Source organism: Rhineura floridana, chromosome 7, assembly GCF_030035675.1.
Source record: "Rhineura floridana isolate rRhiFlo1 chromosome 7, rRhiFlo1.hap2, whole genome shotgun sequence".
NCBI classification, from domain to species: domain Eukaryota; kingdom Metazoa; phylum Chordata; class Lepidosauria; order Squamata; family Rhineuridae; genus Rhineura; species Rhineura floridana.
Window position 1 is genome coordinate 153,366,344 of NC_084486.1, and position 23,169 is coordinate 153,389,512.

Below are 23,169 nucleotides of genomic sequence, written 5' to 3' on the forward strand. Positions count from 1 at the left end.
GGACTAGGTGGACCTTGTCCTGACCCTTCAGCAAAAGCGCAGACTCAGGATCACCTAATGCAGGTGAGATACGCCTAAGTCAGCCTTGCCAAACTGGTGCCCTCCAGGCATTTTGGACTACAACTCTGCTGCCTGGGGCTGATGAGGGTTGCAGTCCAAAGCATCTAGAGGGCACTGGGTTGGCAAAGGCTGGCCTAAGCAGTTCAGAAGTCTCCAGTCTGCACTCTTGCTTTATAACTGCAACCCACAATCTGAGTGTTGCTCATGGGAAGCCAAACAAAGCGTGGACCACGCCAAGGACTGTGCCCGGCTCTGCTATAGAGACTCCACCAGTCAAAGAGCCAGCTTGCCAAGAAAGGCACTGCTGACCCCTCAACATTAATTCATGTATCCTCATTAAAAAATACATTTAGAAATGCAACCAGTGGTTTGAAAGATAAAAGATAATTTGCAAAAAGCCCAGTTTGTGCTAGCTGGGGAGCAGGCAACGTGTACACAGAGATGGGCCAGCAAGCTGAGGGCTCAGGCTTGGTTTCCAGAGCCTGCTCCAGTTAGTCCAGGTGGCCTCCTGGGCACCAGGAAAGCTGAATATATGGCTGCTGTCGGGTAGATCCTCTGAGGTGGCCTTGCCTGAGAGCCTGTTGGCTCCTCTCCCTTCATGCCAGTCAAGGAACTGTCGGAAACAGTAGATCAATGCACAAACGGTGGGGAGCCATCCAGGCTGGTGGCTCTTCATGGGTGTATTGAGTCAACAACAGTGCATTTGTGGTGGATTTATCCTGAGCCGTCTACACATCATTCTGCTTTACTAGTTGTTCTGTGATGCTTTCCCAATGTTACCCCATTATTGCCATCTGGGGGGGGGCATTCTTGCAATATAATGCAACAAAAGTGGGACAAAAAACAAACAAACTCTGAAACATTTGTGGTATGAAAAGTTATGGGATTTCGGCAGGAAGATGAGGTTAATGCACTGACTGGAAATACATCCGGAGTACGTCTGCTCCAAAATGTTTGCAGCTGCAAACAGTATTCAAAGTGGGATGGTGTGTAACCACCCTAATACCGTCATGAACCCAAAGCACCATGAATGCATAATAAAAAGGATTTCTGGAGGGTTCTTGAGGCCTGAAAGTCCAGGAGCCAGTGGTGTAACAGTCAGGGTGCTGAACTACGACCTGGGAGACCAGGGTTTGAATCCCCACTCAGCCATGAAGCTCACTGGGTGACCTTGGGCTTGTCACCATCTTGCAACCTACATCACAGGATTGTTGTGAGGATAAAATCAAATGTACGCCACCTTGACCGCCTTGGAGGAAAAGTGGGACACGGAAGAAAGAAAGAAAGAAAGAAAGAAAGAAAGAAAGAAAGAAAGAAAGACAGAGCCAAGGATGCCATTCTGGTTGCACTGAACATCAGATGCTGGGGACAGAGATCTCCTGGGCATCTGGCTGTTTGCTTGATCTAAATGGCCAATTCTTTGCCCCTTTCATGCCCCTAAAGCGTAAGACTGCCAGGAGGGGGTTTGTTTTTCGGGGGGGGGGATACTGTAGGAATGTTCTTCCTATCTATTAGCAGAGAGACAGGCGCCGCCCGGCCGCTCCTCCTCTCTGCCCTCTCTTTTCACCAGTCAGTCAATCTGCCATCCGAACAAACCTCGCCTCCCTTCTCTCTTGGCATCCCTCCTTGGTAAATGAGAGTTTCATCCTCCTCCCTGCCACCCCCAGACAGCAGCTGCAGCGTCAGGGGCACAAGAAAATGTGAGAACAAGAATACAAGAGAGATTTATTTAAAGGGAAAGCACTGGCAGGAGAGCCCAGCGCAGGGAACAGCTGCCTTGGCTGCGATTTAACGCCTTTGCCACAAAAGCGAAGACGCGCCTGTGTGCTAGGGCAGCAAGGCTATGGGTGTGATTTATAATCAGATAGCAGAAGAAAAAGAGAGAGAGAGACTCACTGTAGTCGCTGTTTTCGTCCTTGGTCCCATCAATCGTCCCATCGGGGTGCATCTGCAGGAAAAAATCCTGCTGGCTGAATAACCTTGTCACAATTCCTTTCAGCTGGGGTTCTGCAAGAATGAAGACAGAGGAGGCATAAAACCACGGCATCTGTCCTGAGCGAGAGGCATCTCCCCAGCATTCAGCCACATGCTAGCAAGACCAAAAACCCAGGATGAGAAGGGTGGGGCTATGCTGACACGAGCAAATCCTGTTCCCAATGGTGGGTGGGATCACCAGAGGTTGGGTCCAGTTTTGCACCCCGCTCCCCCAACTTTCCCACAGAGGCCAATGGCTCCTTTCACTCCTATGGGGCAAAGGAGAGCACTGCCCTTAGGGGAAACTGTCCTTGTCATGGAGGCAATGCATGCCGTCCTTCCCAGCACAGGAGGGGATGGAGTTATGGTCCCACTGGAATGGGGCCAGCATTGCAGCTTCTGGCAAGAGCAGGAGCATTTCTGGAGCAGGCACAAGGCCCACTGCTTCCAGCAGGTTCCGGACTTGCTCTGGACCTTCAGGGAAGCCCCCAGAGCAGAGAGCCGGGGGTGGGTTTGCCAGCCTCTCCTTGTCTCCGAGATCTGTGGACACCCAAGGCAGAGGTCGGCTGCAGCAATCATGCATCTCTTCTTGGATGCGGTGATGGAAGAGAGGGTTTCCACCAACACCTCGCTGGGTCGGAGACCTTCTCTCTCAGGATGTAGAACATGCCCCATGTCCCAAGGCAGAATATTTGCAAAAAGCCCACCCTGCAGCTCCGGCCGTTCCTCCTCCTGCAATCCACTTGGGGTTAGTCTGAAGCAGAAGGATTCCCTGCTTCTCTCCATTGGAACTCACAGGATGGGTCTCTCCTTCCGTGGAGTGCAATTTTATTAATTAATTTACTTAAAATTTTTCTAGCCCACCCTTCCAACTAAAATAGGGCACTCAGGAAGGCTCACAATAAAATCATACACAATAAAAACATTAAAAAACATTAAAATAGATAAAATACAATTACGAAATCTAAATGGAAATGGACTGCCTTCAAGTCGATCCAACTTATGGCGACCCTATGAATAGGGATTTCATGGTAAGTGGTATTCAGAGGGGATTTCCCATTGCCTCCCTCTGAGGCTAGTCCTCCCCAGCTGGCCAGGGCCTGCTCAGCTTGCCACAGCTGCACAAGCCAGCCCCTTCTTTGTCTGCAACTGCCAGCTGGGGGGCAACTGTGCTCCTTGGGACTATGCAAAGGTGGCAGGGCACATAACCCCTGAGCCACTCACTGTGGGGTGATCTTTAGCTGGCCCTTGACACCCAGGAGACAGGAGTGGGGATCTGAACTCACAGACTCTGGACTGCCAACCAGGCTCCCCTCCCCACTGTGCTATACCAGCTTAAACATGTAAATGTACTGCCTTCAAGTCGATTCCGACTTATGGCGACCCCATGAATAGGGTTTTCATGAGGCTGAGAGGCAGTGACTGGCCCAAGGTCACCCAGTGAGCTTCATGGCTATGTGGGGATTCAAACCCTGGTCTCCCAGGTCATAGTCCAACACCTTACCCACTACACCACACTGGCTCTCAAGAAATCTAGGGGAGTGATCTTAAAAGGGGACTAAAGAGGTAAAACTACAAGGACGGGGGAAATAAAATCATTTACAGGCTCAGTCTTCAGTCCCTCCCAAAGGCTCTCTGGTTTTCAAAAGTCTCTGGAACATGATCAGGGAGGGAGCAGGGCGGGCTCTTGGGGTAGGGTATTCCAGAGCTTGGGGGCCACGACTGAATAGGCTCTCTCCCGCGTGCCTGCCAGTCTGACATCTTTCATTCCAGGCATACAGAGGAGACGAGGGCCAGATGATCTGAAATCACGGACAGGTACATATGGGTGTAAGTGGTCCCTCAGGTACACTCATCTGAGGCTGTTTAAGGCTTTAAATGTCAAAAACAGCACTTTGAATTGGGTCTGGAAACAAATTGGGAGCCAGTGGAGTCAATAAAGCACAGGGGAGATATGATCCGACACCATGATCCAGTTAATGTTCTGTCAATGGGTCTCTGGGCACAGGGGATCCCCAGGACCTTTGCTTTTTACCAGTCCTCCTTAATATTACACCAGCGAAGGCCCGCAGATCAGTGGCGGATGACCTGCTCTTCATGCAAAAGGTCCCTGGTTCAATCCCCAGTGGCAGCATCTTCAGGTAGGGCTGGGAATGTCCCCTGCCTGAAACCCCAGACAGCTGCTGCCAGTCAGTGCAGACAATACTGAGTTAGATGGCTTTGCTCAGTCTAAGGCAGCTTCCTATATTCTTAATATTTGGCTGGATTTTGGAGTGTCCAAAATGCTTCGAAGATGGAGCAAGAAAGACTTCTTCTCTATTGCTCTTATCATAGAATCGTAGAGTTGGAAGGGGCCTGTAAGGCCATCTAGTCCAACCCCCTGCTCAATGCAGGAATCCAACTTAAAGTATACCCGACAGGTGGCTGTCCAGCTGCCTCTTGAAGGCTTGTGGGGTAGGAGAGCCCACCACCTCCCTAGGTCATTGGTCCCATTGTCGTACCGCTCCTAATAGTTTGGAAGCTTTTCCTGATGTTCAGCTGAAATCTGGCTTCCTGTAACATGAGGGCAGAATTAGAAAACAATGGATGTGAATGGCAGGAAAGTAGACTTCGGCTAAACATCAGGAGAAGCAGGGAGTGCTGTTTGACAGTAGAACAAAGACTGCCTGGGGAGGTGGAGGCGCCTCCTTTTGTGGATGCATTTAAGCAGAAGCTGGATGGCCATTTAAGAGCATCGGAAACTCCCTTATACCCAAATCAGACCAGTGGTCCATCTAGCTCAGTATAGTCTACACTGACTGGCAGGGGCTCTCCAAGGGTTCAGGACAGGACACACTCCCAAAACCTACCTGGAGATGCTGTGGATTGAACCTGGGACCTTCTGCACACAAAGCAGATGCTCTGCCACTGGGCTACAGCCCTTCCCCAAAGAATATCAGGGATGCCCTTTCATCTCTGTACATCTACGATTCACTTAGATGTAAGTAATAGTCAGAAAGGCCGCCCAAAGCATTATTTTTTCCCCAGTGCAAACGGAAGCTATATACAGGAAACGAGTTGCCAACAGTCCCCTTTTGAGTTCAGAGTTCAGAACTAGGGACTTTGTGGTTCATACCTCAGTCTCTTAATCACCATTAACTCTCTGTGCTATTTACTGAAAATCTCAAGCAGCTGCAATCCTTTCCTTCCCCCAAGACTTCATGTACAAAGCCAAGCCAATGAGCTTTTGTACCTAACAGAGGCACAGAGTTTGATCTGAACGTGGCTGACGTGGTTCCAAATCTCCCCCACCCCGGCAGGCCTCCCAGTCTCCTCTCATCCACATAAGGATCACTAAGTGAGAATTTCAAAGCCACTTGCTGCAGACATTATTAGAAATTATCATAATAAAAGTCAAAAGGCTCATGCAGAACAAGCCTATGGCAACACAAAGGTGGTGGTACATGGGTTGGGGCAAAATCCCTCTGGCCTTTCTCCTGAGCAAGAGCACAGCTCACAGCCTTTTCACTGTGGCTTGTGCAAGAGAACATTCAGATGGATTCTGCCTTTGGCTTTTGGGGGGAGGGCAGGGCTGGGAGTCAATGATATCAGAACATCCTCTGTCTTTGTCTTTATTTTTATGATTCATCTGCTTTCAAAAATCAAAAAAAGGGGGGATCTACAAAACACTGACAAACGTTTGCATTTAAGAAATGAAAGGCTTTAACTGAGTTAATTTGGCCCTGACTAAAGGAACGATAACTAAGGGACACCGATGGCTACAGAGGAGAAACAGCGACACCAAATGAGGTTTCAACTCTGTGATTGTCTCTCCGGCATCCTTTATAATACACACATTTATAAACATACACTTCCAGACTGCCCCTCCCCTGCAAAAACAACAACTAAACGTGTTTTAATAGTGCTACCTATTATAAGTGCCCCATATAAGCCAACATGTCAGAACAAATAATAAATGAGCATTTTGCATTATCTTTGCAAAATCACTTTGAGAGCTTTTTTAGCTGAACAGTAAATAATAAGTGTATTGACTAAACAAATGTATATGCATATATTTAAAAAAAAGAAATGGCTGAATTTATCCTTCCGCTCCTGATGATGGATCCATCTCATCCTGTGCCACCGGGTCACACGGGAGGATCTACTGCAAGTGGGTGGGGTGAAGCCTTTGAACCGCCTTCCAGCCCTTCCTTTCCTCTCCCCCCTCAGAGTCAGCATCTCTGTCAAAACTGATGGAAGTGGGGCAAGAGCAACTCCTGTTTTGTTCTTTTGTTTATGTTCCAGAAGGGAGATAGAGTTAGGGTCCTCCAGATGGATAGGCTTGATTACCGTTACCTGTGCTGTCCTCTGACTAACTAACTTCCTTGTAAACTGATACGCTCAGGGAAGCTTATCTGCCCCTCCTTCCTTTGTTGTCTTCTTCGACTGTCCGGAGAGAGAGGAGACATCTTTGTCTCTTCTCTCTCTCCTGAGCCATGGGGGCAACTCCCAAGCCTGGGCATTGCACCTCCAACTTAGTTAGTACTAGGTATGCCTTTCTACTATGTATTTCTAAAAATAAAGTGGCTTTTCTTATTTTACTGAGTCTTAAGTCTCAGTGATCTCAATGCAGGGTAAAGCCTGCCACTTAGTTAAACGCACCCACTGGCACACATGCAGCTCACGATCTCTGCTCATTTACACAAATTTACATTAACAAAAACTTGGACCACCTTCTAGTCTAAGTAAAAGCACCCACTGGGCTGAGCTAATCAAGGTTTGGGGCAGGCCTGCCATCCTCAGCCTACACACACATAAGCAGCCCCCTGGCTCTTCCTGACCAGCCCTGGGTAGAAATGCTTCTTGGCTCAGCTTCCAACATCCTTGCACTCCTCTTCCAGTCTCCAGACTTAGCTTCATCCCTAGCCCATATACAGTATTCCTCAGCTGGCGATTGGCCCCATTCAGACTGATAGCTTTCATCTTGGGTCAAGGGTTACCTGCGCTTCCTGGCAACACCACCTCCCAATCAGCAAGTATTAAAGCTTGGCTCTGCCATGGTTGCTAATTGCCCAGTGGTAGTTTAATGAGGGGGGGATCTTCACATTGCTGCCTGTTAAGATATGGATGTTACATGCATTTTCAAGTGCCACTGCATGCTAAAGACAAGGAACTGTGTGCAACCCAGGCTTTCTCCTTGGGAATTCCCAGATAATTGCACCACAACTGAATCACATCACTTGAGCTCCGACTTCCCCAACCCAGTGCCCTCCAGGTGTTTTGGACTAAAACTCCCATCAACCCCAGCCCAGCCATGGACGGCACCAAGTTTGAGAATTGGGGGGGTAGGCTACAGGCATGGGCATCTCTAGGTATTTTTCCAGGAAGGAGAGGCAAAGGAAATACTCCAAATGAACAAGGTGGAAGCAGAAAGGAAGGGAATAATGCCTGCACGTTTTGACTCATGTCTCAGGTTCTAGAGATGCTAGAAACTTGCTCTTTCTTTTAAAAAAAAAGGTAAAGAAAGAAAGCTAGGAATCTGGGAGCCATGATTTTCCCCATCTCCTGTGGGTGCCCATGACTACAGAGTTAGAGGGCAACAAAGATGATCAGGGGACTGGAAACAAAGCCCTATGAGAGACTGAAAGAACTGGGCATGTACATGAAAGGTTGTCACATAGAGGAGGGCCGGGATCTCTTCTCGATCGTCCCAGAGTGCAGGACGCGGCATAATGGGCTCAAGTTGCAGGAAGCCAGATTTCAACTGGACATCAGGAAAAACTTCCTAACTGTTAGAGCCATACGACAATGGAACCAATGACCTAGGGAGGTAGTGGGCTCTCCAACACTGGAGGCATTCAAGAGGCAGCTGGACAGCCATCTGTCGGGAATGCTTTCATTTGGATTCTGCATTGAGCAGGGGGTTGGCCTTGATGGTCTTGTAGGCCCCTTCCAACTCTACTATTCTATGATACCATATTTAATACTGGCCTGAAAAAAAATTCTCCCAGTCACTCACACATACACCCCAACCTGCAACTATGCATGAACAACATGGCAACCCAACACTGGCCGTGGCTACAGCTCAACAAAAATGAACGGCGTGGGACTGATATAACCTACTGATACACTGATGTCTGGCCAACTCATTGGTTACACACTGAGTCATTGTCATTATAAGCAATCAAAGAGGCTCTGTGCATAACATATTGCATGCCAAAGAAACAAATCTCCTCCAAAATTCAAAATGTTCCCTCGCTTGCCCTCAGAGACTCACCTTGCCTTGCAAATCGACAGCTGAAAGGTGCATGAAGTGACACTCGACAGCAGCCTTTGACAACCTGGTGCCCTCCAGATGTTTTGGACTACAACTCCCATCAGCCTCAGCCCCCAAACATCTGGAGGGTATCAGGTTGGCAGTCTTCTTTGTGATATTATTTTAACTCCCTGCTATCCTGGACAAAACAGAATGGGAAATGTATCTCACACACACCTTGCCCGTCATCTCTGCAGCATTCCCTTCTAAGAAAGATTCAGAGCTGGGGGTAAATATACCAGCATCACCACTAATGCTTCTTGGATAGAGAAAAATGCTGGAAGAGATGAACAGGAAGCATGTTTACATGACAAAGAGGACATCTGGATATCAACAGTGTAGGAGCCAGCAAGCTTCTTCAACCGGACAGCGTCGCTTTCACTCCCAGCCTGACATCTCTGTCTGGTGCCTGATGTGTCATCTCAGGTGGCTTCTTTAACCTCTTTTCCCAACAACAGAAAACTCTCTGCGTCCCCCTCCAGTAGCTCACCAGAGGCTTCATTCTGCATTATTTATTTCCCAATCTGTACAAATTGCCGGCGGCATCTCTACTGCTAAGTGCCATGTGCAACAGCCTCGCGGAACAGATTAAGACGGTAATATTGCGCAATGCTTTTTCTTGCTGGGTCAAGATAGATGTTATTAAGTAACAGTTAACTGGAGACATCTATGCAAACGTATCAGGGAGAGAGGTCTGACGGATGCAAAGCAGAACGCCACGTTTTGGTACATCGCTGAGTCCCCTCAGCTCTCTTCCTCCTCAACTCCGCCGTTGCTGCTTCTCTTGTCACGACTGTGCGACAAGCACAGCAGAAGGCTAAGGCTACGATCCCCTGCACTTGTTAAGGAGCAAGTATCACTGAAATCAGTGGGATTTACTTATGTGTAAACATGCACAATTCTGATTGTGCAGTAGGGCCACCATCCAGAAGGGCACAGCAAGCACCCTTGAAATGAAATGAAGTGATCTTGTACATTTATCTAAAGGGGGCTTGAAAAGAGCATCCAGGTGGGTCCCACATAGATGTAAAATTTCCAGAAAGTTTGAAGCCATGGGGTAAAACGTTTTTCCCTTTTTTTCCAGAAAAAAGAAATTTTCAGAAAAATTGAAAAAATGCAATATTAGCACTTTTTACAGATTGAAAGTCACTTTGTTACTTCAGAAACATAAAATGTAATTAAGTACAAGTTAGTTTGGCATAAAAGTATCATATTTTGTATATTAAAAGTACATTTTATTCAAACAATTATTACAAATTGAATTTACTTTTTAAAATTTTTACTTATTTTGTAACAAACGGAGCTACAAGCTCTTGAACACCTGAACTGTAAGGAACCTCTTTCATTTTGCCAGTTTATGAGGAGCAGGCAAAAAAAAATATTAAAAAAGAAACCATCAACATTAATAACAAAGAAAATGATTTATGTCTCCGCTAGTCCTCCACAGTGTCAAGCAGACATAAAGCATCCATTCCCATAAAAAGAACTGAGAAAAAGGGGGGGACCAAGATTCATGAAACGTTTTAGTCATCATGCTAAAATAAAACATTCCACAATCCATTTTTTCTTCATTTTTTCCAATGTTTCCAATTTTTTTTGAGGGGGGGGGGAATCCAAAACTGGCTTTGGGGAAAAAACACCTCTTTTTTTCCTGAATTTTTCAGTTTTTTCCCCAGGCCTTCACATCTCTAGTCCCAGGAACACATTATGTGGTGAAGTTAAGCAAACTAGTTGTGAATAGAAATCCCGCTAGGAGCATCTGGTTAACAACCTGAAGAAGAGCCGGAAGAGGCTGCATAAAGAGGCTGCAGTAAAGAGGCGCAGTGAAGAGGTGCAGTGCACAGGCAGTAACAGATAAGGCAATGAGAACATGTCTCCCCTTTGTATATGAAAGTGTACGAAAGGGCAGGTTTTACAGCACTCATTACCCTCCACTCCAGCTGGAGTGAGGATCAAAGAAAGCAGGCGAACCATTCATCTATTCCATTCATGACATCTGATGGGTGATGCATCATGACATGTATTTCCATGTACTTTGTAACTCTCGCTCTGTAACATGACTTAGAGTTTAACTCAGCCTTTCATCTACTGTAACTTGTTTTAACTAAGATGTGCCTTCAAAGTCTTGTACTTTGATGTTAAATGGATATCCAGCAACTTATTTCTTGCTGATATGTATTCCTAGCTTTCTGTTTCTGCAATGATGGCTAAGGCCACCTAGAATATATTTCATTCGTTGTAGTGTGCAAGATGTGAATAAATAGCATATATTATAAAGATTATTCTGCTTTCGGAAGTCTGACTCCCAAATAGCAAATTTCTGGTACCTCTCAAGATGCAATTAATATTGAGTGGGGTCTCCTCTGAACGACTGCGGTTGATAACCTGTGACCTTAGATGACTCAACATGTGACATACAAGGATTTTGTGTACATACGGAGGCAGAGAGAAAGCAAGAGCCCTCAACCCTGTGCATACATTGGCAAGGGGGCCGGCCTTGCTGGTATCCAGTCCCTAGTGCCTGCTGGGAGGTCTCAGGTGCCCTTTTAATTCCTTCCAGGCCCACAGGTGCACTCAGCCTGACAAAGGAGTGTGCCGGACCACAGTGCATCCCACGATGAGCTGCCTGCTGAGGGCTCCGTACAGGGAAGGCAGGAAGCTGCTTTATAGCAGGTCAGGCTATTTGTCTCTCTAGGTCAGGGTCGCCCACTTCAGCAGGCGGCGGCTCTCCCGAGGGTCACAGGGGGAAGGTTCCCCCCATCCCCCGCTGCCTAATCCTTTTTAAAACTGGAAATGCCAGGGGTTGAGCCTGTGGGCAAAGCACACGTACTACAGGGCAAATGGGCAAACATTTCAGTTTCTGTTTCTCTCAATCTCTCATTTTTCCAATCTCAAATTCATTTCTCCACATTTCCACAAGTTGTCATTTTAGCGAGAATTTCTCCTGATACACACATTTTGTGTGTATTTTCCCCTAATAAACACATTTTTGCAAAGCAATTCCCCCCAATATAATGCATTTTGTATGCTGAAAATGGAAATGGACTGCCTTCAAGTCGATCCCGACTTATGGCTACCCTACGAATAGCGTTTTCATGGTAAGCAGTATTCAGAGGGGGTTTCCCATTGCCTCCCTCTGAGGCTAGTCCTCCCCAGCTGGCTAGGACCTGCTCAGCTTGCCACAGCTGCACAAGCCAGCCCCTTCCTTGTCCGCAACTGCCAGCTGGGGGGCAACTGGGCTCCTTGGGACCATGCAGCTTGCCCACGGCTGCACAGGTGGCAGGGCACTTAACCCCTGAGCCACTCCCTGTGGGGTGATCTTTAGCTGGCCCTTGACGCCCAGGATACACGAGCAGGGATTTGAACTCACAGACTCTGGACTCCCAGCCAGGCTCTCCTCCCCACTGGGCTAGACCAGCTGTTGTTTTGTATGCTACTTTCACCAATATATTCATGTTTATGGACACTTTACCTGAGTATATGCATTTTTGTACACATTAAGTAAAGGTAAAGGTGTCCCCGCACTTATAGTGGGAGTCGTTTCCGACTCTTAGGGTGACGTCTTGCGACGTTTACTAGGCAGGCCATATATATGGGGTGGGAGTGCCAGTACACATTACTTGTCTTGAAAACGGCATTGCAAAATTCAAAGAGAAGAGTGAATGTTGACGGATGGCTGCGTCTCAGTTTGCACTCAGGAAGTGCAAATCAGGTAAGTCTGCTCCTAAATGCAAACTGAATCGCGTTTCTCCCCCATCCCCACCTACCACTGACCCACCAGCCCTCTCCTCTTTGCAAAAAGGAGAGGCCCAAGGTTTTTAAGGAAGCCCAGGCAAGAGACCTTCACAGCAGGGCCCCTCCAGGCACGAGACCACCCATCAAGGAGGGAACACCAGGGAGGTTCCTACCCAAGTGCTGAGATGACTTTCTGGGCTAGGGCCAGGCTACGGGTTCACCACTTTTGCTTTAAACATCCAAGCACCAAACTTGCCAGAAGCCGGCCATGATGAAAGAGTTCAAGTCTTGATGAACATCTCCCACTTCACCTGTTCCCAGCCACTATCTGGCTCCCTCCTCCATTGTTAGAGCCCTGTTGTTTACACATTTTCTAGGGTCCATTAAAACCACACATTATTAGCCATGCTGATTTTGATTGCCAGTTGACAAAATCTGAACCCAGCTACTGGTTTTACTGCATAAAACCAGAACCTAGCTATTTTATGACCTCATCTCAAGGTGTCCACACAGAGTTGGTTTCCATCCCACCCCCTGGATCAAATTTTATTAGGGAACATGGATGCAACTGTTCTAATCCAGTACACATTAATCCCGTTTAAAATACAGCCACAGCTCAGTGGATAAATCCAGGTTTCACACATGGAAGGGCTGCAGTTCAGACCCGTCCCTCTCAGATATCATCAGATGATGGGAAATAAACCTTTTCTGCCTGTGGCGCAGGAGAACTATGGCCAGTGTAAGGAGACAGCACTGGCCAAGATGGAGCAATGCAACAATGGGCAGACTTGGTGTAAGGCAACTTCATCTGAGCCTGCATTTTTTTGAAGGAGGAGATGTGAAGAGCACCAGGGATAGTTCTAGGAAGCAACATGAAATCAAACACAACAAGCATGTAGGTCTCTTGCAGCAGAAGCATATTGTTATAGGGTTGGACTAGATAGCTTAATGGAGTCCCTTCCAGCCCTGTGAGTTTATAACTGTAAGATCTGAGCCTGCAGTCAACAGGTGGATTGCAAAAAAAAAAAAAGTTATTTTGTTAAGTAAGTAGCCGGGCACTCTCCCTTTAGTTGCAAGAATGGCCCTTTGCATAGCTAAAGAGTTGGCAGAGGACAGATGATTTGTTGCCATAGGAGCTAACAGCTGGAGACCTTTCTGGAAGGTGCGCAGAAAGGGACATGTCTTTGCCCGCACCCAAGCTGCCAGATGTGTGACCTTTATTTCAAGGAAGCCCAGAGTACGAAATGGGACCCCTGCAACCTCTCACTGCTTGGCCATATGATCCCTTGGGAGCAAGCCCCATTTGTTTCCATTGCCTTTACATCCAAGTCAGCAGGATGTTTTGCCTCTTTACTTTAGGCTGGGAATCCTGCTGAACCAGAGGCTTGGACCATGGAGGGCTGAGACCCCCTGGCAGGCATCTGATGTCTCCCATCTCATACTAGTGGAATGATTATGGATCGATGGCAAGGCTGACCCCTGGCTTCTTTGGGGAAGGGTCCCTTTTTGCACTGACTCAGTTTGGAAGCCACCGGACTGCTCCTCAAATGCTCTGGAACACTCCTTTCAAGGCAAGCAAGCTGGGAGTTAATTTAAGCAAATTACTAGCTGTTTACTCTTTCCCTTTTGAATGGCAGCAGCATCGTTAAGGAGATGAAGGTGCTCAGCCGACTCATCAATCACCCCCACCCCCAATCTGACAGCTCCAGCTTCAACACAGAGAAAGAAGAATGGAAGGTTTAAATCTCAGGCAGGAAACATTCAGTCAACACAAACAAATATTTTAAACCCATTTTGGCAAAGACAAAGCCTCTGGCAACATCTTCCGAACACTGGCAAGTCCTCACAGCACAGGAGACACCACAAGTGCACCACAAAAACAAGCAAAGGAGGATCTTTCTCCTAAACAACAGTGCCCGGAAAGCCATTCCTGCGGATTGTGCTTTGCGGTGGGGTTGCCCCACGTGGCAGCATTCGCAGCCCCTTGCTGGGCTCTGTCATTCTCTTGTCATAAGCGCGGGCTTTGACATCTCAAGCACAGAACTGAAGCTTCTAGACCTGAAGATAGCAAAGGCAGGGCTGGCACATGTAGGAACTGGCTGGGAAAAAGGGAAGAAGGCGGAGAGTCAGCCAGGGGCACAACAAGCAGGGCTGACTGGGCCCCCGTCCTGTAGAGCTCTTTGCTCTCAAGAAAACAAACAGAAATGGATCCAGCTGGGCAAAGGCTTCATGCAGGTTTCTGAATTCAGCATTTCTCGATGCAGCAGAATGTGGACTGGCAAGGAGGTCCTGGCGGCGCAGGACAAGAGTTCCAGAGGAAAGGGGCATTTCCCCCTTCTTCCGAGACCTCCAAATGGGAGCCCAGCCTCTCACAGCAATTGGCCCAACTGGTCCTGCACACTGATGCCAGCCAAGAATGAGGACTAAGGGCCAGCAGCCCCCTGTGCATCAGCCATGCTTCTTAATCCCACCAGTTGCCCAGGATCTATAGTGCAGATTATGAACAGCCATGAACATGACCTAGAACCACGGCAGGCTGCTGGCTCTGATGTCAGTGGGGCAGGGAATCCACTTTGGGGCCACATTCACACCATACATTTATCCCACTACTATCCCACTTTAAATAGTCATGGCTTCCCCCAAAGAACCCTAGGAAACATAGTTTTTAAAGGGTGCTGATAGCTGTTAGGAGAGCCCCATTCCACTCACAGAGCGAGTTTCCAGAGAGACGTAACAGTCACTCCCTCTTCCCAGAGAACTCTGGCAATTGCAGCTCTGTGAGGGGAACCAGGCTCTCCTAACAACTCTCAGCACCCTTCACAAACTACACTTCCCATAAATGCTCAATGTTGAATGTTGTATGTTTTTAGTGATTTTATCTGATTTTTATTTTACTGTATTGTATTTTATTCCTTGCTGTGAACCGCCCAGAGAGCCATTGGCTAAGGGCGGTATAGAAATGGAATGAAATAAATAAATAAAATAAATAAAGTAGAACAGCAGCTGAATAAATGAATGGCGTGAATGCGGCCTGGGTTTTAGTCCAAACTTTCAAGTGGCTGCCCAAGGGGCTTTTATATTGCATGAATGCTGTAAATAAACAAATTATGCAATGAAGAACTACCAAAGGGGCTAGCGGGATGGGAAGGAGAGAGTCTTCAGCTCAGTAAGCGATGTGTCCTTATTTGTGAGAAGATGAGGCTCCTGGAAAGTTACTGAAAACCCAGCCTTCTGTTTTGAACAAAGTAAGCATGAGGACGTGGAACAAGACTGAAAATGTTAAAAGGGGAACAAGAATTGGGAATGAAGGATGGGGGAGCTCCTATGCCCCCACAGCTAATGCCATGCTGAGATGTCTTTTCAGCACTTCTGCCTGCTCTGTAGAGTCTGAGGGCCACACAGGATGGAGCAGCACCCTTGAAAGCAGCAGTGGCCAGGACCCCAAGGCGCAAGACCCCTGGCACAGACAGCTTGAAGCGGGTGGTGCTGAGGGTGCGGGCAGGGCCCCGGACTCCCGTGAATGTCCCACACCACTCTGGGATGGGCACTGCCACTCAGACAAAAGGGCAAGGTTTGAAAAGCCTTGGCTGGTTTCTCTCCCTTTGCCACGCTGGCCCCTGGAAACATGACACTGGCACCTGCAAATGTGAATTTGGCTTTGCCAGCAGTGGAAGCAAGATATATGATTGTAGACCCTGCTGAGGAAGCCCTGTTCAGATTGTATGCTGGACCCATCTTGTTTTAAAATGGGTTTCTCTCCCTGCCTGCAATCTGATCTCAGCCTGGTTTGTGCCACTTTTGCTGTAAATGGAAATGGACTGTCTTCAAGTCAATCCCAACTTATGGCAACCCTATGAAGAGGGTTTTCATGGTAAGCGGCATTCAGAGGGGGTTTCCCATTGCCTCCCTCTGAGGCTAGTCCTCCCCAGCTGGCTAGGGCCTGCTCAGCTTGCCACAGCTGCACAAGCCAGCCCCTCCCTTGTCTGCAACTGCCAGCTGGGGGGCAACTGGGCTCCTTGGGACTCTGCAGCTTGCCCACGGCTGCACAGGTGGCAGGGCACGTAACCCCTGAGCCACTCCCTGTGGGGTGATCTTTAGCTGGCCCTGACACCCAGGAGACACGAGCAGGGATTTGAACTCACAGACTCTGGACTCCCAGTCAGGCTCTCCTCCCCACTGGGCTATACCAGCTGTTTACTTTTGTTGCAGTCCACTCAATTATATCATTAGGAATATAGGAAACTGCCTCATGCCGAGACAAGAGCACTGGTCCATCCAGCCCAGCATCGTCTGAACTGTCGGCTGCGGCTTTCCAAGGCCTACCTGGAGATGCCAGGAATTGAACCCAAGAACTTCTGCATGAAAGCATGTGCTCGACCACTGACCTTCCATTTCAAGGGCTGGGCTTGCTAAATCAAAGGAAATGTCACTTTGCAACGCAGCTCAGCCCCTTCACAAGCTAATTTGTACACTGAAAAATGAATTTCCCTCTTGTAGCTTTCCAAAATTTGGCAGCTATTATCAACCAGTAACAAATGGGCATCTCAGTCACTACTTCCAACACAAGAAGGACTGAACTAGAGCCACCAGTTCAAAGCCCCTCCAACTTAACTTGGAAATCCAGTCACTGAATATGGCCCACCCCACTCTCCATTCACGCATATGGCACCTTCCCCCAGGAATGAAGCTTTTTCCTGCACTTGTATTTTAAAGAGCAATTTCCTCCACCCACACTCCAATTCCACAGTCAGATGCGTCACCAGGGCAGGAGAAAAAGCTGGCCAGCAAAACGGCAGTTGCAAAAGAGGAGAGCGTTAGTTTGGGGCTCAAAACAGCACTTGGTCAGAAGACTCCCAGGAGCAAAACAATTAAAAAATAATAATTAAAAAGAAAGTTGGTATCGGACTTCCGGGAAGGGTGACTTAGCCTGTGCCTGCTTTTGAGACGGGCTCCTGCCTCAAAAGAAGCTTATTCAGATATATCAGTCAGTTTTTTCTTTTTTTTTTGACTGATTAAACTTCTCCCGGGTAGGGAGAAACGAAGAGATTAACCTCAAAGCCTATTTTTGTTGGGACGACCAGATCTCATTAATTTATGGGACGAGGTCCAGCCGACGAAGGTGGGACGGATTTTCAACAGCAAGCTCTATCTGTTAAAGCGAACGTTCATCTTATCTTCTAAGAGAGAACGCACTAACAGGCAAGCACCCTTCTTTCTATATTTTTCTTTTACTTGACTTAAATTGTTGCTGTTTAAAAGAGATTTGCCAGATTGATCAGTTTTTGACATCTCACTGGGGAGCCGTAACTTCTCTCTGCTACGCACTAATTAATAGCTTATCTCTGTTTTTGTTGCAAAAAGCTGTCCTGGATTTGCATTCTAAAGATACACACAGAAGAGGGATTTCTATTCCAGATTTTTATTTTGAAAAATATTATACTGTTTTGAGACTACTCTCTTTTTGGTCTATTTTATTTTGACGAATCTGTTTCTTGACGATTGCCATTAATTGCTTCGATCCTGGGAACTGCATTTTGTTTACTTAACTATTGGAGAGATAAGGCTGTCTGCTCTGTTTATACTGTGATGTCACCAAGTTTGGAGCATTAACCCAATTGTTGCTGAAATAAGAAGTGGTTTTCCTATATTTTTCTTTTAAAATGGCAATTAAGAAAGTGGCTGAGAATCTGGAAATAACTATGTTTCAGAGAATAATGAATGAGATTGAGATAACGAAAATTGAATTGAGTAAAATGAAGCAGGAGATTAAAGATATAAGGGTCCCTGTGAGAGAGGTGACCCTGGAAGGGGTCCCTGTGAGAGAGGAGACCCCGGAGATTGGAATAGGGGTCCCTGTGAGAGAGGAGACCCTGGAGACTGGAATAGGGGTCCCTGTGAGAGAGGAGATCCCGGAGATTGGAACAAACGTGGAACAGGAACAAGATTTGGAGTCTATGGACTTTAGAAATAAAATCTATTGTTTGGAACTCAATGTTATCTCTGAAGAAATTAATGAAGATTCTAGAGATAAAGTTATTAATGGCATGGATTATCTTCTGGACTGGAATGATGTGATGGAGCCCAATATAGAGAAAATCTAGGGAATTAACTGCAGCCATGTGACAATGGAAAAACTTTTAAGAGATGACCCAGTGTATTTTGAAAAAAAGAACAGAGATATGATTTTACAGCAGTATTTCAGCAACCTATTCAGAATGGATGGCAAGAAAATATTTGGGATAGAGGTAATTCCCATCAGACTCTTACTATATGACTATGGCTTTGACAGCAAGATTATTATGGAATACTGATAATGGAAGATTGGATACTGAAATTACTGGACTTAACAAGACTACTGAAGATGGAAGATGGAAAATGGAACTAATAGGGATAATAGAACAATGGCTACTGAAATTACTGAACCTAACAGATTCTGATGTGATGGATTAATTGAAATGTTTATTTTGACTATGGTTATGACAATAAGATTATCATAATTAGTAATGAGATGGATTAATCGATATGCTTATCTGGAAAAAAAAATTGATAGATATATTTCTTAAAGAATTGAAACCTCTCTTTGACTTTTTGTGGAAAGAATAAAGTAATGTTTATGAGATTTGATGATTAAGTAAGATAACTACTGGAGGAAAGTGATTTTATAATATGACTTAAGAGACAGGATTGCTATATATTATAGACTTATAACTGATTTGATGTTTGACAAATGGGAAGTCAATATTTTACTCTTTATTTTTTATTTTTGTTTTTTTTTTTTTCTTCTTTTCTTTTTTTCTTTTTGTTTAACTATTTTTGATTTTGTTTTTTGTCTTTGAATGTTTTATGATTTTGTCTTGTATGTTTTATGAAAATCTGAATAAAAATTATTGAAAAAAAAAAAAAAAAAAAGAAAGTTGGTATCACGGAGAGATAAATATGACAGCCAGGAACAAAGGTTGTTTCAAAAATCACTCCCTCTCCTATTTGTAGCTGATGCTGGCTAGATCTGGGTACCCAAGAGCCACATGGTAAATCCCTCCTCAGAGAGGTACCAAGCAGAGCCTGCACCCACAGTGAGATCTTGTCCTGCAGCAGATCAGGAATCCAGGGAAAGGGTGGGCAGAAGGTACCTCGAGATCTGCTGGTAGGTCTCTGGGTGATTGGCAGGTATTTCTAACTCAATTATTCAAGGACGGCAACAACAAAATGACACCCACTGGAATAAATGTTAAAAGCAGGAGGGGGATCAGGACAACAGGTGTGGATCTTTGCACCATGTGCACCATGCGTTGCAAGCAGCATCACAGCACTTGAAAGTCATGGCTTCCCCAAAAAATCCTGGGAACTGTATTTATTTATTATTTATGTTATTATTATGTTTATGTCCCACTTTTCCTCCATCCTTGGTGAGGTACAAACATGGTTCTCCCCCTCCCAGTTTTATCCTCACAACAACCCTGTGAGGTAGGTTAGGCTGAGCGACAGCAACCGGCCCAAGGTCACCCAGTGAGCTTCATGGCCAAGCAGGGATTTAAAACCTGGTCTCCCAGGTCCCAGTCTGACACTCTCAATGCTATACCACACTGGCTCACTGGCCATAGTTTGTGAAGGACTCTGAGTTCTGAGGAGACCCCCAGATCCTCCCACAGAACTACAATCCCCAGAGGTCCCTGGGAAGAGGGTGGGACTGTTAAACTGCTCTGGCAATTGCAACTCTGTGAGGTAAATGGGGGGGGGAGGTGTCCTGACAAATCTCAGCATGCTTTGTAAACTACAGGATTCTTTGGGGAAAGTCATGCCTGTTCAAAGTGGTATGACGCTGCTTTAAATTTATAGTGCGGAAGATGAGGTCTTTGTGTGGCAGAGCTGTGATCTCAGTTCAGTTCTGGTATGGAAAACAAATTCCTGGCCTTCAAATTCTTCAGTTCTCACTGTATGGATGTCTTTTGCACCCAGTGCCAGTTGGTGGACCTCCAGGTTCTAACAAAAATAAGCCAAGTATCTCTTATGAGCCTGGTGCCTGTCCCCCCCTGAGCTAGGAAGGTGCAAGTGTGGGAATGCACAACTGAACTGGGTGGTCAGAGGCTGCTCAGAGTTGCCTCTCCGCTCAGGACCCAGCAGATGTGATAGTCTTGTGTCTTCTCATTGAACCTGCATGCTTCTTTATTTGTTAACATTACCCACTGGGGAGGCTGTTAATTATTGGGATTCCAGTGGATGGGTAGGGAGAGTTTAACTCTTTTCTTCCTCAGCTGTGGTCCTGATGAAAATCACTCCTCTGAAGTTACTATTTGTACGATGGGAAAGAAAACAGCCACTGTGGAAGTGATTTTCCTTGGGATTATGGCAACACAGCTCACATCAACCTCTGATTTTTTAAATTATTTACAGATTCAAGGAGTAGAACTCGAGTTGGAAGAAACTCAGCAACTTCATGGAAAGCCCAGGAGCTCCTGGTTCACTTGTAGCCACAGAGTGTGACCTAGCTGATGCAAACAATCTTGTTTTTTTAATCACAAAGTGAACACTCCCTTCTTCATTTGTTTCTAATCTGCATTTTTTTAGCAGAGGGGTTCATCTCCACTTTATATTTTATGATGGGACAAGATTGCAGGGGGAAATGCTACAAATCCTTAAGCATCAGAATGACATTTTGAAGCATCTAGATACGGCCCCTTTGCCAACCTGGTGCCTTCCAGATGTTTTGGACTATGAACTGCTGAAGTTGCATGATAGGAAAGAAAACACATCCGCTGGGGGAGCTCCCCCCAAATGTCTGGAAGGCACCAGGTTGGCATAGGCTGGCTTAGGAATGCCTCGTCTGCGCTGAATGATCCCGAGTTTGCGATCCTGCTGAAGAACAGGAGCGTGGACAAATGGAATCCAGTAGCCCACCCTAAACCTCACAGCCAAGAGTAGCTTTTTTCTCCTTTCTTGGAGTCTTTCCTTGCATTGCTTCCATCCACCTATGAGGAAATCCCTCCCTCATAGTGCAGGCAGAAGGAGAAGTGGCTTGGCAGGGTGCGCTGTGTACCACGCATGGGTACAAGGTACGAAAAGCCCTCCAGCTTCCTCATCTGTTTCAGCCAGACCTGCACATCACGTGGCACACAAAGCAGAAGGCAGCCCACCAGCGTATTGTGGCCTCCCAGGTGCTGGGCAATTCTTGCACTCCTGGACAAGCAGCAGAAACAGGAGGTCTGCCACGCCAGCGTTTGACTACCGTATATGACTGGTGGACCGTGTTCAGGTCGGAGTGTCACACAGATTGTGCATGGGCTCTCTGGACCCCACAGGGGCAAAGAAACCATGTCCCCATTTGAAACGGCGCTGCGGCCTCCTTCCTGAGCCTCCAAAGCTTCCTTCACTTGTATATTGTTCTTAACAGGATAAAAAAAAATTACAAGCAAGAAAAGGATGGAAAACACCCACCCCACCATGCAAGGCTCAGAAGGTCTCTCATAAGTGACAACCAAAACTCTCAAGAACCAATTTTCAGAAAAGCAGCAACTCTAAACTGTCACTTCGGAAGCCCTTGAGACTTCATTTGATCTCTCTCTCTCAAACATCTTCATGTAATGCCATCAAGTCATTTATTTTATTCCATAAAATGTGCAGGCCAACATTTCTGGCCCAGTGGCAAGCCCAGGCAAGCTCAGCTATATAAGTAAGCTTTAAGCCGGTGTTCAAATTCTCCAAAACCCTCCCGCTGTGGAAATCAAAAATACTTCCCTCCGGGTAGGAACATAGCAGGATAATGCCACCTATGTATTAATACAGGCTGCTGGCAAAGTAGGAAACTCCATATAGGCAATGCATCCCTGCACATCCACCCACTGCAAATAAGCCCCTATTGTACCTTGTGGTGGTGCAGAGTGCTTCAGATCCATGGACAAAAGCTCCCCCTGCCAGCCCCAGTGACTCAATGTTGTGCAAACAATCCCCATCAATACCTCCCCACTCAGGGTGTGGACCCAACAACATCACATACACAAAGATTTCCAAGGCGGATAGAGAGCAGAGAGGAAGAAAATGCAGATTTAAGATTACACAGTAGCTGTCTAAAGAGGCTGTGAGCACACTAGTCGCCTACAGCAAAGTGTTTCTGTTGGACACCCCTGGAGGGGCAAATGAGTTGATCTGCCGATCAGTCCTGAAATCTGTCTGAAGCGAATTAAAAAAAAATGCATTCAAGCTGATCCAACCAGGTTTTACAGTAAAAAGAGGTAGGGTTTGACGAGCATCATGTGCCCTCATTTTCAGAAAACAGAGGGGGAAGCGCACTGGAACTGGCAGAACAGTGAGTGCGTCTCTACCCCAAGATGCAGATAAACCAGGACTGCTTATCTATCTATTGGCAATGTACTTCACATGTTACATTTTAGCAGATGTAAGCTAAAACTGGCAGGAAAATAGACCTGTCTTTTTCACCACAAGCACTCTGCACAGGAACAGACGGCAGGGCGCTGTAGGTGGGGGCCAGGTAATGTCTCAACTGCACAACCCACTGGTTGCCATTTCGCTTCTGGGCCCAGACCAAGGTGCTCGCATTAATGTTTAAAGCCCTACATGACACAGACCCCAAATTTCTGAGAAACTGCCTCCTTCCCTACAGACCCTCCTGGGTGTCAAAATCAGCAGAGGAGCCCACTTGGTAGTTCCACCGCCCTCAGAAATTCAGGGCATGGCAGTCGAGGAGAGGACTTTCTCTGTGGCAGCCCCCAAGCTGTGGAACTCCCTTCCCAAAGAGGCATACCTGGCACCTTCGTTATGTTGTTTCCTTGTATGCTGAAGAAGATGCACCTCTTTACCCTGGTACTTGACGCCCGATACACATGTTTTCATAGGACCCATCCTATTCCTGTGGCTGTAAATTGTTTTACAACTGTCCTGGGACCTGATGGGGACGGAAGGCCAAGAAATTAAATAAATGATAAAAAGCGGATTGTCTTCAGAGACATTAATAGAGGCGCACGAGATCCCAACCAGGCCCAACATGTTTTGGAGTCTGTGGCAGAAAATGCAAATGGAGCACACAGACACCTCCTCACACTCACTCATTATGAACATGGGCAGCAATGCCCTGGGAACTTTCTCTCATGCAT

General features: G+C 46.6%; 1 protein-coding gene across 7 annotated transcripts in view; it reads right to left on the minus strand.

The window, feature by feature from the left end:
- Nucleotides 1–23,169, minus strand: part of FGF12 (fibroblast growth factor 12) — a 291,558-nt gene that overhangs the window by 89,179 nt on the left and 179,210 nt on the right. For 6 of the 7 annotated variants that reach the window (XM_061634545.1, XM_061634543.1, XM_061634546.1 and 3 more), the window contains exon 2: nucleotides 1,957–2,067. In XM_061634545.1, coding sequence (XP_061490529.1) covers nucleotides 1,957–2,067 — 111 coding nt within the window. Of the gene's footprint in view, nucleotides 1–1,956; nucleotides 2,068–22,820; nucleotides 22,843–23,169 lie in introns of those variants that run through there. The other variant, XM_061634548.1, reaches the window with a different exon arrangement.